This window comes from Chrysochloris asiatica, unplaced genomic scaffold (genome assembly GCF_000296735.1).
Source record: "Chrysochloris asiatica unplaced genomic scaffold, ChrAsi1.0 scaffold00132, whole genome shotgun sequence".
Classification (NCBI taxonomy): Eukaryota; Metazoa; Chordata; class Mammalia; order Afrosoricida; family Chrysochloridae; genus Chrysochloris; species Chrysochloris asiatica.
The window spans coordinates 2,162,473-2,179,106 of NW_006408650.1; the positions used below are offsets into that span (position 1 = coordinate 2,162,473).

A 16,634-nucleotide genomic window follows, 5' to 3' on the forward strand; every position below is an offset into this window, starting at 1 on the left:
ATGCAAGTAAAATTTTGCTGAAGATCATAAAAAAATGGCCGCAACAGTACATCGACAGAAATTCAAGCCAGATTCAGAAGAGGATGTGGTAGTAGGGATACCAGTGCTGAGATCAGGTGGATCTTGGCTGAAAGCAGAGAATACCAGAAAGATGTTTACCTGCGCTTTATTGACTATCCTTTATTGACATGACAAGCTACGGATAACATTATGAAGAAAGGTATTCCCAGGACACTGAATTGTGCTCGTGAGGAACCTGTAAATAGACCAAGAAACAGTTATGTGAACAGAACATTGGGATAGTGAGTGGTTTAAAATCAGGAAAGGTGTGTGTCAAGGTTGTATCCTTTGACCATACTTATTCAATCTGTATACTGAGCACATAATCCAAGAACATGGATTATATGAAGAAGAACATGCCATTGTGATTGGAGGAAGACTCATTAACACCTGTGATATGCAGATGATACAACCTTGCTTGCTAAAAGTGAAAATAACTTACATACTTACTGATGAAGAACAAAGACCACGGCCTTTAGTATGGATTCAACACAATGTAAAGAAAACAAAATCCTCACAACTGGACCAAAAAGTAACATCAGGATCAATGGAGAAAAGACTGAAGTTGTGAAAGTTTATTTTGTTTGGATCCATAATCAATGCTCATGGAAGCAGCGGTCAATGAAATATTACATTGGGCAAATCTGCTGCACAAGACTCCTTTAAAGCGTTCAAGAGTTCAGAGATCTGTGTGAGGGGTAATGGGCATGGTAGAGGCAACCACCTCATAAGCATGTTAGAGTTTGACAATGAATATGAAGGATGGTCAAAGAATTGATGCCCTTGGGTTATGGTATTATAGAAAGTAACACGGACTTCCAGAAGAACGAACGAATCTGTGTTATAGAAGTGAGGCCAGAATGCTCCTTAGAAGTCAGGATGGTGAAACCTCGTCTTCCCACACTTCAGACCTATTATCAGGAGGAACCAGTCCCTAGAGAAGGACACCACGCTTGGTAAAGTGGAGGGTCAGTGCAAAAGAGGAGGACTCCCAAGGAGATGGACTGACAGAGAGGCAGCTGCACTGGGCTTAAACGTAACAACAGCTGTGAGGATGGCGCAGGACCGGGCAGTGTTTCGCTCTGTTGTGTATACAGTTGCTTTGCGTAGGAACTGACTCAATGGCACCTAACAACAACAACAACAACAACAACAACGTCTTGCCTTTTCCAGAATGCCACATGGCTGGATTGTATTGTATGCAGCCTCTTCAGACTGGCTTCTTAGCACTGTATACTTTAGGCTCCACCGTGTCTTCTCATGGCTTGTTAGCGTCTCTGTTTGTAATCACGGAACAATGCTCCATTGCGTGGACACACCACAGTTTGTTTATCCAGTCACCTATCCAAGGATATACTGGTTCCTCCCAGGTTTTGACAATTATGAATAAAGATGCTATAAACATTTGTGTTGTTTTTTGTTGTTTTAAATTCAAAATAGGAAATATATCTAATTTATTTTAGAATAAAAAAATCTGAATCTACCTGCAAACAGAGTCCTATATATTTGTGATTACATCTATTGGCAGGGCTGGAGAAAGATAAAGCTGTCACTGATCTGCAAATCAACTCATTTCAGGACTGGAAGAATCCTTGGTCATTTCTGAGAATCAAATTTTATACCAGCTTCTCTTTTGAACATAATTCTGTCTTAAAGAAACGATTGTATCTTCTTTTCCACACAGGACACATTTTTTGTTTCAGCCAGCTCTCAATGGAGGGGCAACCAGTACACCACCCTGTCCCCGAACAAAGAGCCCCGGGATGCTCCATTGCGTTGATGCACACATCTCTTCAATGTTTCTTCATCACTTTCTACGGCAGTTACAGCGGCTTCCACATCTCCCAACATCATACTGAAATGCTGGTCAGGAGCACGTACCCTTCCCTTCCTGGAAGCTCTCGGGCATTCCTCACTTCCATAGTAATGTGCTCAGCCGGGCTCCTCTACTGTGTTGGGAGTTGGGTGCTGGTCCACATAGTCCACCATGTTTCTGTGTGTTGGTTTTTACATGGATATAACTTTTCAAGACATTTGGGTAAAAGCTGGGAGCACAGCGACTGGACGGAACTGGCTTGAGAGCACTACAATAACAAATGGCTGTACCGGGCGGGGACTGCTAGAAGATGGAGGAAATCCAGCCGGAACATTCCATGGAAGCAAGGCTGGGAGATACTGTCTCCTGTGCTTTGGACACGTACGTCCATCAGGAGGGTAAAGCAGAGGGTCAGCGTAACACAGGAAGACTCCCAAAGCGATGGACAATACAGTGGAGCAAGAATGGGTCCTAACGCAACAATTCTGAGGATGGGGGGCAGGACCAGGCTACCGTACAAGGGATCACTAGGATTTGGAACTGACGTTATAGCACCTAACAACAACATGTATGGACAACATACACTGGTTTTTGAAAAGGGGTCAAAGTTCATTCAGTGGGATAGAAATGGTCTCTTTAATGAATGGTGCTGGCAATGTGGACATCCACCCGCAGAAAAGTGAAGCAGGACCCGTATCTCACACCAAATCACATCATTATATAACTGTCAAATGACATCATTTTACATAACTGCCTGGGTGTGGCGCTATAGAACCACTTGGACTGAGAACTGCCAGGTTGGTGGTTCAAACCCACCAGCTGCAACTCGGAAACCCTGCACAGGGTCCACAATGAGTTGGGATCGACACGATGACACTTAACAATAACAACTACCACGCCACTGAGAATCATGGCCCACCCCAAACTGACACAAAACCTAGCCTCGCTGGAGTCTTTACCTCACTCAGCGTTCCTTCCTGCGGTATGTAGGTGTGAACATGTAAAACAGTCTGACAGTAGACTCTGACTACTATCGTCGTAAATGCGTAACATCAGGTAGTAAGATAGACAGCAAGTGAGAAGTATATAACGTAGCATCAGTTTGTTGAGATCCACAAAATACCTTGTTGTAAATTTAACTGGGACGGAATTGAATCTGTACATCAAATTAGGAAGAATTGATACCTTAATCATATTGGGGTTTCTTATCCAAGAAGACAGATGATCTCCCCATTTTTTGTGATCTTTGATATTTTTGATCAGGTTTTGTAATTATCCCAATATAAATATTGTACATTTTATGTTAGAGTTATATGGATAATGCCCTGGACCGCGAGGTCGGCAGTTCAAATCCACCAGTCACTCCTTAGAAACCCTACACAGGGACACTGTGAGTTGGAACCGACTGAATAGCACTCAGGACCCACAATGACATACCTGTGATCATAATCGCATTTGGGACTAGGTCAGCTTTGCTATGTTAATGAGGTAGTATTAGTGTAGCTGTTGTGTTTGTTAAGTGTTATCATAGTGATCCTATAGAGGGTTTCAAAGGAGCAGATGGTAGGTTTGCACTGCCAACTTTGTGGTTCGCAGCCCAGGGCTGATCCCACTGTGCCACTGTATCCTAAATCACTCTCTTTGGACATGCAAAAGAGCTTGGCCATAAGCTCTCCAAGGACCCAGGGAACAAGAGACAAGGCTCTTCCCTCAGAGCAGGCTGCCTGCATTCTAGTCTCCACAACAAGGATGAAACACAGTTCTGTTTGCTGGTGCCACCCAGGTGTGGTATTTCTGCCGCAGTGACACTGGGGAACCAAGACCGTCGTTTTGGCTGATGTTCCTTTATAGTGCCCCCAACACACACTACATATTAATTTTATTTTTTAGTTGTTATATAGTCAATTGCCCTCCATGAAGTCTCACACATATAGACAAGTGGGACTGTACCACAAACATCACGATTTTAATCTGTGTAAGGTCGGTGTTGAAGTTCAAACCCACCAGCTGCTCCTCAGAATTCCTATAGTCACAGAGTCGCTGAGTGGGAACAAACTCTATGGCACTTACCAACACCAATAAAAGCCAGCCATTATCATGTGCGTATTTGCCATTCTTAAACCCGCTTTGGTAAACTGTCTCCTGTGTCATTTGCTCTTTCTTAAACTGGGTTTCCGTTTGCTTTTTGAGTTTTGCGCCCTGTGTCAGACATGTGATAGAGGGGTGTTTCCGCCTTTCCCGTCTCCCAGCAGCACCCTGCAGAGAGCCTTGGTTAGCACTCTGGTCTCCTTTGTGGCTTGTGATGCTGTACATGTCAAATCTCGGGGGAGGCTCCAGGACCTGTGTGTGGCAGACAGGACTATAGAGGGGCTGTCCAGAGACCAGGCATCTAGGCTGGCCATGCTACTAACCAGGTCTAAGATGTCATGCAGGAAGCGCAACCCAACTAAATACACTCCAGCTTCCTGTTCCGTAACAGGACGGCTTTGACCAAAGCCCTATTAAGGTAACTTTTTAAGCTAGCTGGTTTTTAATGGCCCTTGGACTCCAAAAGCTGGGAACATGTGCACGCAGCTGGATGACCGTGGGCCGAGAGCAGAGTCTGTAGTGGCCATGACCATGCTGAGTGACCAGGAGAGGACAGACACACACCCCGCACACAGAGACGGAGGCTGACGCAGAGCTCAGGGAGCCAAAACAGTGCCCATAAGCAAATCTAAAGAAGGCAAGAAAAGGAATCAAGAAATTTTAAATCAAGAACTGTCTGAACGAGCGAACTCGAGCAACTGAGTTGTGACAGAAAGCGCCTTTGCTGACGTGCATGATACATTTGTTGTGTGGGTACGGTTTGTTGGGTTATATAGACACACACATTTGTGTGTATTCTGGGGTGGTACCAGAGGATAAGCACTTGACCTCAAGGTCGGTTTGAAACGCAAGGTTGGCGGTTCAAACACACCAGCCACTCCTTGAAAACCCTACATAGGGTTGCTATGAGTTGGAACCGACTTGACAGCACTTAACAATAACATACATGTATACATGTATGTATATAAGTGTATATACATACATGTATACATGTATGTATATAAGTGTATATACATGTATAAAGTCATATATAAGTGAAATGTATACACCTGTATATAAGTACATTGTTTTTGTTGTTAAATGCTGTGAAGTTGGTTTGGACTCACAGTGACCCTGTACAGGGTTTCCGAGGAGTGACCAGTGAGTTTGAACCACCGACTTTGAAGTCTAGTGCTTACCCTACGGCACCACCCCAGTTCTCCATATAAGTGTGTACACACATATATATTTGATCACTGAAGAAGGCAGGGAAAGAAAACTTGGAAGACGGAATCTAAATTGAATTCTAATGAGCCAGGCTTGCAAACTCTGAAAGCTTGTCAAGGAACCAAACCAAACAGAGTGAGCAGGCCAACAGATCCTTTTGTTTGCTTTCTTGTTTGGAAAAGCACCCTTTCTCCATGATGTTCCTCAATGACGTCACGGTTTGTTCACCATTTGCAAACATTTTCCATTGGAACAGCTCTGTGAGGGGTCTGTGTCTTACTCCCTGGGTACAGTGGTCCGAGGAGGTACATCTCCAGACCAGAGGGTTTGGCCACAGCACACCTTACACACCGCCCTGCATCCCGATAGGAAGGAAAAAGATGTCGAGTAGCAGGAAGTGACGCATGGCCTGCGGACAACTGGTCAGCAGCAGCACGCTGACCTCCACTGTCACCAGGCTGCCCAATGGCTTACAATGTGAAGGGATCAACGGAGGCACATGTGTGCCCGGCATGTGGCAGGTGTCACGAGAAGCATGAGACCGTCTGCTTGGAAAGGAGAAGAGTTTGAGTCACCACTGCCACCGTGAGCACTGGGGCTGGCCACGGCCGCCCACATGGCTCAACCCCAGTCTGCAAGCTCCCCTCGGACAGCTCCCCTCTGCTGGGCTGGGAGGCTGCAGTACTTGCTATGAAGGAGGACAATACACTCAGCTTGCCTGGGGCCAGCTCGACCACTGGTTCTCCCTCACAACGGATACTGCAAGTCCAGTATGCCAGCCCCTTAAGCTCTCAGCACACCTCAGTCAAGCAGCCTCTGCTACTCTGTCAGCTCTGAGCCGACTGTGCTAACAAAGCCGCGACATGAACGGAGGGCCTGCTAGACCTTCCACATGTTTTGCTGCCTCCAATCAGTGGTGGAGTCTCTGCTCATAGCCGCCCTGTTCTGCTGGAGAACAAAAGCATTGTGAGGCGAACGCGTGCAGGGACCAGCCACACGGCTCCTTAGATGCTAAATCCATGGCTGGAGGGAGACACAGTGCCCTGACTGGTTTCCAGCTGATTCTTTCTCCTCAGTGTATTTTAGGTGACTATATTCTTGTAATATTCTGGTGTGGCACTGTAGGATAAACACTGGACCACAAGGCTGGTTTAAACCATGAGGTCAGTGATTCAAACTCAACAGCTGCTCCTCAGAAAACCTACAGCAGGGTTGCTATGAGTTGGAACGGACTCGACGGTACTTTGCAACAAAAACAAATATTCTTGTAAAAAAAAATAAATGAATAAAAACTAAGAAAATGTCAAATCTCTTCTACTGCCGTTCCCTCCTCCTCCCTACAGAGGTGACCCCCAGGTACCATTTGTGCGAATTTACACAGTCTCACATTATTTTTAACCAACTCTGGGAGTCCTATGGAATGTATCCGAATCACTCTGCTTTTCGCTTTAGATGATGATAGATCCGGAAGTCCGTCACGTAGGAAACAGGATAGCTTCCACAGTTTTCTTATTTGCCATCTAGTGAATTTCCCATGACAGGAATACGTCATAGTGCAGCCCCTGCTCCCCTACTGGTGGGCACTGAGGCATCACATCACACCTGTGTCTGTCTCTCTTATGCATAAGGCAAGTAGCTCTAGGAGACTCCTGGGAGCAGGCTGCATTTCCTACCGAATGTCATTAAATCTAGGCTGCAGCCGTTTAACCACGTGGTTTTGTACACCCAGCCCTAGAAGACCACTCACTATGTTGTGGGTGAAGTTGATCAGACCCAGGATTTAGAAACAGTGCCACAAAGCCTCATTCTGCCTAAATGGGCCCAGATGAGCCAGAAGTGTGGGTTGAACATAGCAAACAGCCAATTGCAGGTCTGGCCCCGAGTCGTGCGATACAGGAGGGAAGCACGTCATGGAAGTGAGGGGCTCACGTCACTGTGACTCACTCTCGGAAACTGGTTTGTTCTGAGGGAGAACACAATGGGCACTGGGGAAGGAAGGCTGTGGCATGGCTCCATCAGTTAGGGGAGGCAGAAATGACTCATGTGCGGCAGTTGATACACATGTGTACACACACACGGCAAGTCCTAACTGGAGAAGCAAAGAACACAGCCCGTATTGATAGGAGGCACTTCTGACACCGTCCTCAATCCTGAATCTCACAAGAGCGTGACAATGGTACTCACTTTTCTATCAAATCCAGTGTGACTCCCGGCACCAAGCTGACACACTTCTGCATGCAAAACCTGCCGAGAAAGAAAAGAACATGAACCGCAGCACTGGGACAGTTACACACATGCAGCTGTCCAGCACAGAGAACAAGGAGGGAATCTCAGACGTCCGTCCTCAGCACTGGCAGCTTTGGGCTTCACGGGAAAATCTCACTGGCTGCCTGCCACCAGGGCTGGATGCCTACAACAATAAGTTTGCAGCAGAAAGAAAAGAAATGAGTTTGCAAGCCACATAAAGGCAGTCCCCAGAGACCCATAAAACCAAGCTTCCATAGGGAACAATATGGGGACTGGGCTGAGACAGTGAGCAGGGCAATGACACCATTTTAATCATCCTAAGAAGATTAGTGTGCACTCAGGGGAGGGGAGCCATCTTTGTCCTGTCAGGACCACTAACACACAGAAGGGTGGAATCCCTTAGTAAAACAGAGGAAAAGGGCAGCGTAGAGCTTTTAGTGGGAGAAATGTCAAAGTTTAATTCACTGCTTTAACCTTAAGCACGGTAACGCCACTCAAACACATAAGCATACTAACGCTGTCTGTGAAATGCTGGAAACGAGATGTGAAGGAAGCTGGTGACGGTCAAGGGACCCAGGGGAGGAATATACAGTCAGCTGGGGCCCCACAGCTCTAATAGCAGAGCCCTGCTACTCGGACACTCTCATCCGCTCACTGCAAGGCAGTCACATAAACCAGCTCCCTGGATGGATGAACAACCACCTACAGGAAACATTTCCAAGTCTGAATCCTGCACAAACCAGGCTACTTTGTTATGTTTATCTTTTTATCTATAATGCATTTATTGATTGGCCTTCTGGTTTCCAGTAATGACAGAATAATTTGTGTCAGTCTAACACTCTTGTCAATAACAATGATAAGCTCTGGACCAAATACACTAAAGGAACCAATGAGCAGATGAGCTGAAATGTGCGGCCCGTGGAGGCGTCCTCGGTTCACGCAGCACCTGGGGACAGGGCTCAGAGAGACGCATCCAAATCAGCTGGGAAACTGAGGGAGCACGACTTGGAAAGGAGGACGCCACAGAAGGGGACACACAAAATCTGTGTGCAAACTTTCTCCATCCTGGGCTGGGCTGCAGCAGACAACAGCAGCTGGAAGGCTGGGAACGTGGAGCTGAGGCCTTGGCACCTGCTTGCCACCCACTGAGTCCATGGAGCTGGGCAACACCTTGGACTTCCCACTAGACCCCCAGAGAGGTTGTCCTCGGGTAAGAATCAGATCCCAGGACTAGCCCACCAAAAGAGACTGAAGCTACAACCAAACACCCATAAAATCAGTTTCATTAACTACAGGAATGGGACCAGTCTTCAGAGGGAGGGAAGAGAATCTAGAGCCTGCCTAATAGAACATGCCAGGTGTGTAGGCTTCTATCGAAAGTCAAGAGTCAATAGGGACAGACTGACAGTTGACCAGACTTGGGATTAGCAGATAAACCCGAGGAAATGAAAATGGCTCCCAAACCCCTGAGACTAAATAGGGTAATGATAATACCAGACAAAGCACTGCCTACCTATTCGACATTTACTGCACGGAGTGCTTTAGGCAGACTAGTCTATCTAACCCTTGCACATACATTTTCTAGATGTAGAACTTAGCTACACTGCAATGAGCCCTGGTAGTGTGGTGGGTTACACACTGGGCTGCTAACAGCAAGGTCAGCAGTTCGAATCCACCAGCCGCTCTGCAGGAGAAAGATGAGGCTTTGTGCTCTCATACGGATTCACAGCCTTAGAAACCTGATGCAGGGTCACTATGAGTCAGAACCAACTTGGCAGCAAACCACAGCAGCAATGAAATATCAAGAATAATTCTGGAAGCTTCCAGAAAGAGAGAACAGATAATATTTAAAGGAGCAGAAGAGATGAACAGAAGATATAGGAAACAGTGAACTAGTATTAAAATTTACTGAAGGAAAAGAACTGAGGACATAGAATTTGATATCTAGCCAAAACATCATGTAAATATGAGAGCATTAAAAAAAAAAGCATTCTCAGGGATAAGATCTCAGAAGTTTAGCCATAAAAGTAGCCGTGATGAGAGCAGTTTTAGATGATGAGCTTAAGGCGGAAGAGAGAAACAAATCCAAGGGACATGGAGAGGGACGGGCAAAGATGATAACCGCAGCAAAACTTGTCTGAAAAAGATAAGCTGAAAAAAAGGGAGAAAATGTTCATTTTACCTAAAATTGGAAACGTAGATAAATAAACTTAGATAAATCAGCCATGCCTTCTTTTGGGTGGGGAGTGGAGTGGAGAGAGATACCAACCCGGAGAGGACTATTATTAAAGGCCGATCAAGAATGCCTCTAACGTATTAGGACCATACATAAACAAAACTCCAATAGAAAACGGGGTGAGAGGCATGGATAGCATTCCCAAGAAGGGGAAACGTGAGCAGACAGTCAGCATGCTTGGAGAGACGTGCCAGTCACCAGGCTGACATGTCACATCATAGCAAATGTGAGGCCAGACCGAGAACACCAGTGCGAGCAAGGCTGTGGCTCCGCCGGACGTGCACACAACGCTATGGCACTCACTGTACAGGTAAAACGGCGTTGGGAAACACTTGATCATTATCTCTAACAATGAATGGAGTCTGCTCTTCATCTAGGCCCCAGCTGTACCATTTTTCAGTATGTATGAGCCCCTTGAATGTGTATAACAGAAGACACGGAAAAGAATGCTGACAACCTCACTGTATGTAGGAGCAAAAACAAAGTGAAAAACCCCAAAACCCAAAAAACAAAGCAGAGCAAAGCAAACACATACTGACATTGGGGAAACTCCAACATCATTCATCAAGAGCAGTGGGGATGAGCTACTCCTTGTACACTGTGTACCACCAGCACGGTGTTTGTACGGTGTAAAGTTATAGACAGTTAAAAGGACTAGACTACAGCTACTGGAAAGGTGTGTATCAGGATTGTATCCATTCACATTTCTTCAATTGCATGCTGAGCAAATAATCTGAGAAGCTGGATTATATATGAAGAATGTGTCATCAGGATTGGAGGAAGACTCATAAACAACCTGCAACATATAGAGGACACAATCTTGCCTACTGAAAGAAAAGAGGACTTGAAGCCCTTACTGATGAAGATCAAAGCCCACAGCCTTCAGTGTGGATTACACTGCAACATCAAGAAAACAAAACTGCTCACAACTGGACCAATAAGTAACATCACAATGAATGGAGAAAGACTGAAGTTGTCAAGGATTTTATTTCACTCACGTCAACGCACAATCAAGGTCCATGGAAGCAGAAATCAAGACATTAACCAACATGTTGCTTTAAGCAAATCTGCTGCAAAAAAATCTCTTTCAAGTATTAAAGAGCAAAGATGTTACTGTGAAGACTAAGGTGTACATAACCCAAGTCATGGTATTTCCAATCACTCATATGCATGTGAGAGTTAGACAATGACTAGGAAAGACTGAAGAAGAATGATGTCTTTGAATTGTGGTGTTGGCACGGAGTACCGACCACTGAATGGACTGACAGAACAATGAACACACTTCAGTTTTTATCATGACAACATTTTCTTTTCTAATCAGCTCTAATCTTATCAAGTAACTTTCCTACTTTTACCAATCAAAGTGAGTCTATGAATAAATGGCCTACAGAATGTCAGTTGGACAACAATAAGGAAGACTGAAGAACTGATACCTTTGGATTAAGGTGCTGACAAAGAATACTGACTATCCCATGGACTATCAGAAGAACAGAAATCCTAGTGTGGCACACGATGGGTTAAGGCGCGGGATAGCAAAGTCAGTTTGAACCGCAAGGTCAGTGGTTCCAGCTCACCCGTTGCTCCTTGGAAACCCTATACAAGGTCGCTATGAGTTGGAACAGACTCAGTGGCACTTTACAACAATACCAGAAACACAAACAAATCTGTCTTGGAAGCAGTACAGTTAGAATGCTCGTTACACACCAGGGTGCGAGGCATCATCTCAAGTACTTTGGACATGTTGTCAGGAGGGACCGGTCCCTGGAGAAGGGCATCATGCTCGGTACAGAGGAGGGTCAGTGAAGGAGAGGAAGGCCCCCATGAGATGGACTGGCACAATGCCTGAAGCACCAGACTCCTACACTGTGAGGATGGGGTAAGACTTGGCAGTGTTTTGTTCTGTTGCACAGATGGTCACCGTAAGTTGGAACTGACTTGAGGGCACCTAACAAGAACAACATAGTTACATATAAAAATGTTCCTACAGTTTTCACTCAGCGTTGTTGTGTTGGTTCCGACTCGTATTGATCCTGTACAGGATTTCTGAGGGGAGGTTGGTGTGTTTGAACTGCTGACCTAAATTTTGGTGAGCAGGAAGTTCAGTGCTGATCCTACAAGACTCCTCATTCAGTATCACAGTCATTACTAAAGCTAAACTCCTTTAGTGAGTCTAATTCTAAATTTAGACATTCTAGAAAAAGAACGTCCTTAATGAACGCACATAGATGAAATGAAAGTATTATAAAGGGTACCGAGGGAATGACGGGTTCAGATGGAGGGAGGACAAGGCCTGTATTAGTTGAGGAGACGACTAGGAGTAGATGTAGACTCCTATCAAGGTGCTGACTGGGTGGTAGGTTTATTACTTATGTTGTCAGGCGCCTCGAGTCAGTTCCAACTATAAAACACAGCCTAACTGGCCCATGGGGCTTCAAAGGCTGTAATCTTCATAGAAGTAGACGGCTACATCGTCTTCTACAGAGCAGATGGTGGGTGCAAACCGCCAAGGTTTTGGTTGGCAGCCAAGTGCTTAACCACAGCACTACCAGGGTTCCTAGAAAGCACGTAACCGGCATCTCAGATGCCCCCTGCGTCCCTCCCATCCCTGCAGCAGACTTAGCGACGCTCCGACTTCTGTGGTTCTGATTCGCAGGCATTCAGTCCGTAATCAGTCACTCTGTGGGACACTCCTGTTATTGCTAAGACTTTCCTAATGGATTTTATTGGCTTTGAGTTTTTGGGTGTTTCCAAAGGTGGAATTAATACCATACATAAATAATACAAATGTGCCTTCTCCTTGGACTATGTGTACCTTCCACTTTGTTGCCTTGTCTAATTATTATACAAACTAGCATTCCCAGAACAGCCTGGGGCGCCCTGTTTCATCACAAACATCGGAATCACCAGAGCAGGAGGCTGCCTACCAGTTGAGAAGACAGTCTCTCTGGTTGTGCTGAAGACATATGCTTCCCTCCATCTTTATTATGCTAAAGGTTTGGGTGCTTTTTTATTCATTTTTGATTTTACCAAATAACTTTCCTACTCTTGCCGATTAAAACGATGAACTATACGAGCAGATGGTCTACGAAATGCCAGCTGGACAATGAGTAAGGCAGAGTGAAGAACTCATGGCCGTGGACCATCAGAAGAACAGACAGCTCTGTTTTGGAAGAAGTACAGCCAGAATGCCCCTTAGAAGTCAGGATGGTGAACTAACAGTCTCAAGTCCTGGGACACGTCATCAGGAGGGACCAGTCCCTGGAGAAGGACATCATGTTTGGTAAAGTAGAGGGTCAGTGGGAAGGAGGGAGACCCACGACCAGGGTGCCTGATGCAGTGACCGCAGGCCTGGGCACTTTCACTCTGCTGTGCACGGGGTCCCCGTGGGCCCCACCAGCAGCTAGCACACCATTCCAGGACCGAGGCTTTTCCTCCTCCTCACACGGCGCAGGCTTCCTCTTGCTGTTACTCAGCTTCGACTCCTGGCATTCAGGCTCAGGCAGAAGTCCCCCCGTCGCGGCTGAGCGTGCAGAATGTCTTTTAGGTAAGGTGGCTTTCTGAAAAAAGAGGCTTCTACTTGTTGAAGTGTGGCGTGTACTTAGACACTGTTTTCTTACCTTCTGTTCTCATTTCTGTTTCAAGAAGAATTGTCTGTATGTTGAATCTTCATTGTTCATTTTCCATGATTCTCATTATTTTTTGGGAGCCCTAGTGGCGCAGTGGGTTATGGGGTGGGCTGTTAACCGAAGGGTTGGTGGTAGATGAGGTTTTCTGCTCCGGTAAAGATTTACAGTAGATACAGGGTGGACACGAATCAGAACTGACTGATGGTGCTCAGCACCATTATGATTTTACTGTAATACTGAGTTTACAGGTCTCACTATCAACCACTCTGCTGCCCAATTACCTGATTTAACAATTTCTCCTCTCTTTTCATCTTGACCTATTATTTTATCAGCTCAATATTTACCTTGCTTTTCACAGAGCCCATTGTTTTATACACTTACACCTCACCGAAGGACACGATTGGGCTCCAAAGACTCGGGTGTTGTAGGAAAACAGCCATGATGGGAGCGTCTGGCAGTCCTTGTCTTAGGTGTCAGTGTCCCCACACCCACCCAGGCATGCGGCCCTGGGTCTCCTTTCCTTACCGCTGTAGAGCTAGTGGGGCTTGGAGGGGTGGTCAGGGCTGGCCCACATCTCTGGACACGTTCCATGCCTCTGTGGGGACACTGAGTCTCGCCTCTCTACCTTCTTGCCCAGCCAGCTTCAGACACCTGCAGGCAGGTGCGGCCCAGCCAGGTAGGCCAGGTGGCCAGGTGGCCAGGTAGGTCCGGTGGAGGCTGCACAGGGGTGGAGGCCTCTTTGGGAGAAGAGACTTCTGAGTGCCCTGGCCAGACTCTGGCAGCCCCGACACCGCTGTTCCCTGGGCTCCTGCGGTCCTCCGCCCCACGGTCCAGCAGCCTCCTTCTCTCTCTCAAGCCTTGTTATTGTCCTGAGGGTGCCACATGGGGTGAGGAGCAGAGGAGATGCTGCAGCCGTTATGCACCAGGGCCTCTGTAGCCATGCTTTCCTTTTCTCATTGCTCATCTCAGCAGGAAGCTGCGTCTTCACAGAGCGCTGGCCTGAAACCATACCCGGTGTCCCTGGTGTCCCTGCCCTGGACCCTTAGTGACAAGCCTCAGCTCCACAAGCCCTTACTATGCAGTTTACGTGAAAATGGGCATCTCTGTGCTCGCTCAAGCCCGCTGTTTCCTGTGTACTCGCCAGCGTCCCCCTACACACCCTCCAGCCCGGGACTGAGACACCTTTCCTGGTTCCTTTGGGTCTGAGAAGGACCCTGGAGGCAAAGCAGTGAAGCAGTGAGCTGCTAACTGAAGACGGGTGGTTTGAACCCACCAGTTGCTCTGCAGGACAAAGATGTGGTGTCCAGATTCTGCAGATTTGCCGCCTCAGAACCCCTGTGGAGCAGTGCTACTTTGTCCTGTATGCTCACTGGAGTCCTGGGGAGGGGGGCTGTAGGTCAGCACTGGACTGCACACCATAAGGTTGGCACTTCAAACCCACCAGCTGCTCCTCAGAAACTCTATACAGGGTCACTATGAGTCAGAACCAACTCAACAGCACTTAACAACAACAACAACCTTATTACATAGGGCTATAGGAGCAACACTGGACTGCTAACCACAAGGTGGGCAGTTCAAACCCACCAGCCACTCCTCAGTAACCCCATAGAGGGTTGCTTTGAGTCAGATGCAACTTGAGGGCACTTAACAACATAGGGGCATCACGAGTTTGAATCCGTGCAACAGCAGCGCTCATGCTCGCATGCCATCGCTTCCTTTGCAGAGCCGTCGGGCTGGCTGTGAATTATGGGCAGAGCGTCTAGATGTAATTAGTGGAAGCGCTGAGCTGTAGACGGCTTATTTCATGTCGGCTGGCACGGGGAGTTGCTAGGAGTTTATACTGATGAAGATGTCACTGACGCGTTCACAGATCAGATTATTTTTACCTCGTCATTCTGAATATAAAGCAAATTACCACAGATGTCAGGTTTTAAATATTCCTTTTTAAAAATGAATTTCAGGAGATAGCTCAGAGTGGCAATAAATACACTATTAAAAGTAAAACAAGCGAATTCCTTCAACTCTTGTCATTTTATTTAATCCAGCAGGTTTAATAAAGCAGGTTTTTAAAATATAGAAACCAAAAGCTCCCATGTGAAACCAACGTGTGCGTCATCCGACACTGTAACCAAGTTAAAAGTTCAGTATTATCAAGGAAAAAGTGACACTTTACTCATCTGAAATCTGGGACTCACCGCTACTTTTTAATGTACAGAATCTGTCCTCCCTTTTGGAGCTTCAACACCAGCAATCAGGACAAGACACAAGTTCAGTTCAGGCGTTTGCACTGGTACATCCTTCTAGTGACAGCCCTAGGCCAAAAGAGGGGCCGACTGTGGGTCAGTGGGTCCCACAAACACCTGCCAAACACATGGGCCTTGAACGATGACAAAGCTATGTCCACAGGGGCACGGCCATGCTGCCACGCTGCCATGGCAACACACTCTGTCATGCAGGTGTGCTCCGATGTGGCAACATGCTTAGCCATGCCAACACACTCAACCCTGTCAACACACTCTGACATAACATGACACGATATAACAACATGCTTAACCATTCCAACACACTGTTATGCAGATGTGCTCTGATGTGGCAACATGTTTAGCCATGCCAACAAACTCAACCCTGCCATCACTCTGACATGACAACATGACATGACACAACAACATGCTTAACCATGCTAACACACTCTATCGCGCAGACATGCTCCAACATGGCAACATACTCTGCCAAACAACTTCACAGAGTACTGCCATGCTGACACTCTGCTATACTGACACACTCTGCCATGGCAACATGCTTAACCATGCCAACATGCTCTGACATGATACAACAATACAACCATGCCAACACACGCAGTCATGTATTCATGCAAGGCCATGCCAATACACTCTGTCATTCAGACACGCTCTGTCATGCCAACACACTCTGCCAAACTCCACAGGGTACTGCCATGATGGCACTCTGCCATACTGACACACTCTGTCACGGCGACACATCCACTCATGATAACATGCTCTAACATGCTAACACCAAAGGGTGTGGCCATGCTAACATGCATGACCATGCTGACATGGGAACATGCTCTCCCATGCTAACAAGCGAACACACTTGGCCAATACCACAGGGTACTGCCACACTAACATGATCAGCTGTCAGGCTACTTTGGGGGAGATCGAGACAACTGTCAAAAGTCAAGACAAACTCCCTTTACTCTCAGGTCCCTGGGTGGCACAGGTGATTTGTGGTCAACTAAGGACTCCTTTAAGGAGCTCTGGTAGCGTAGTGGTTACGAATCGGGCTGCGAACCTTAAGGTCAGCGGTTCGAAACTACCAGCCGCTCCGCGGGAGAAAG

The 16,634-nt window shown here is 46.7% G+C and overlaps 1 protein-coding gene across 2 annotated transcripts in view; it reads right to left on the minus strand.

Moving 5' to 3' along the window:
• Positions 1 to 16,634, minus strand: part of RPTOR (regulatory associated protein of MTOR, complex 1) — a 383,851-nt gene that overhangs the window by 125,168 nt on the left and 242,049 nt on the right. For both annotated transcript variants that reach the window (XM_006869519.1, XM_006869518.1), the window contains exon 7: positions 7,355 to 7,414. In XM_006869519.1, the coding sequence (XP_006869581.1) occupies positions 7,355 to 7,414 (60 nt within the window). The remainder of the gene's footprint in view (positions 1 to 7,354; positions 7,415 to 16,634) is intronic.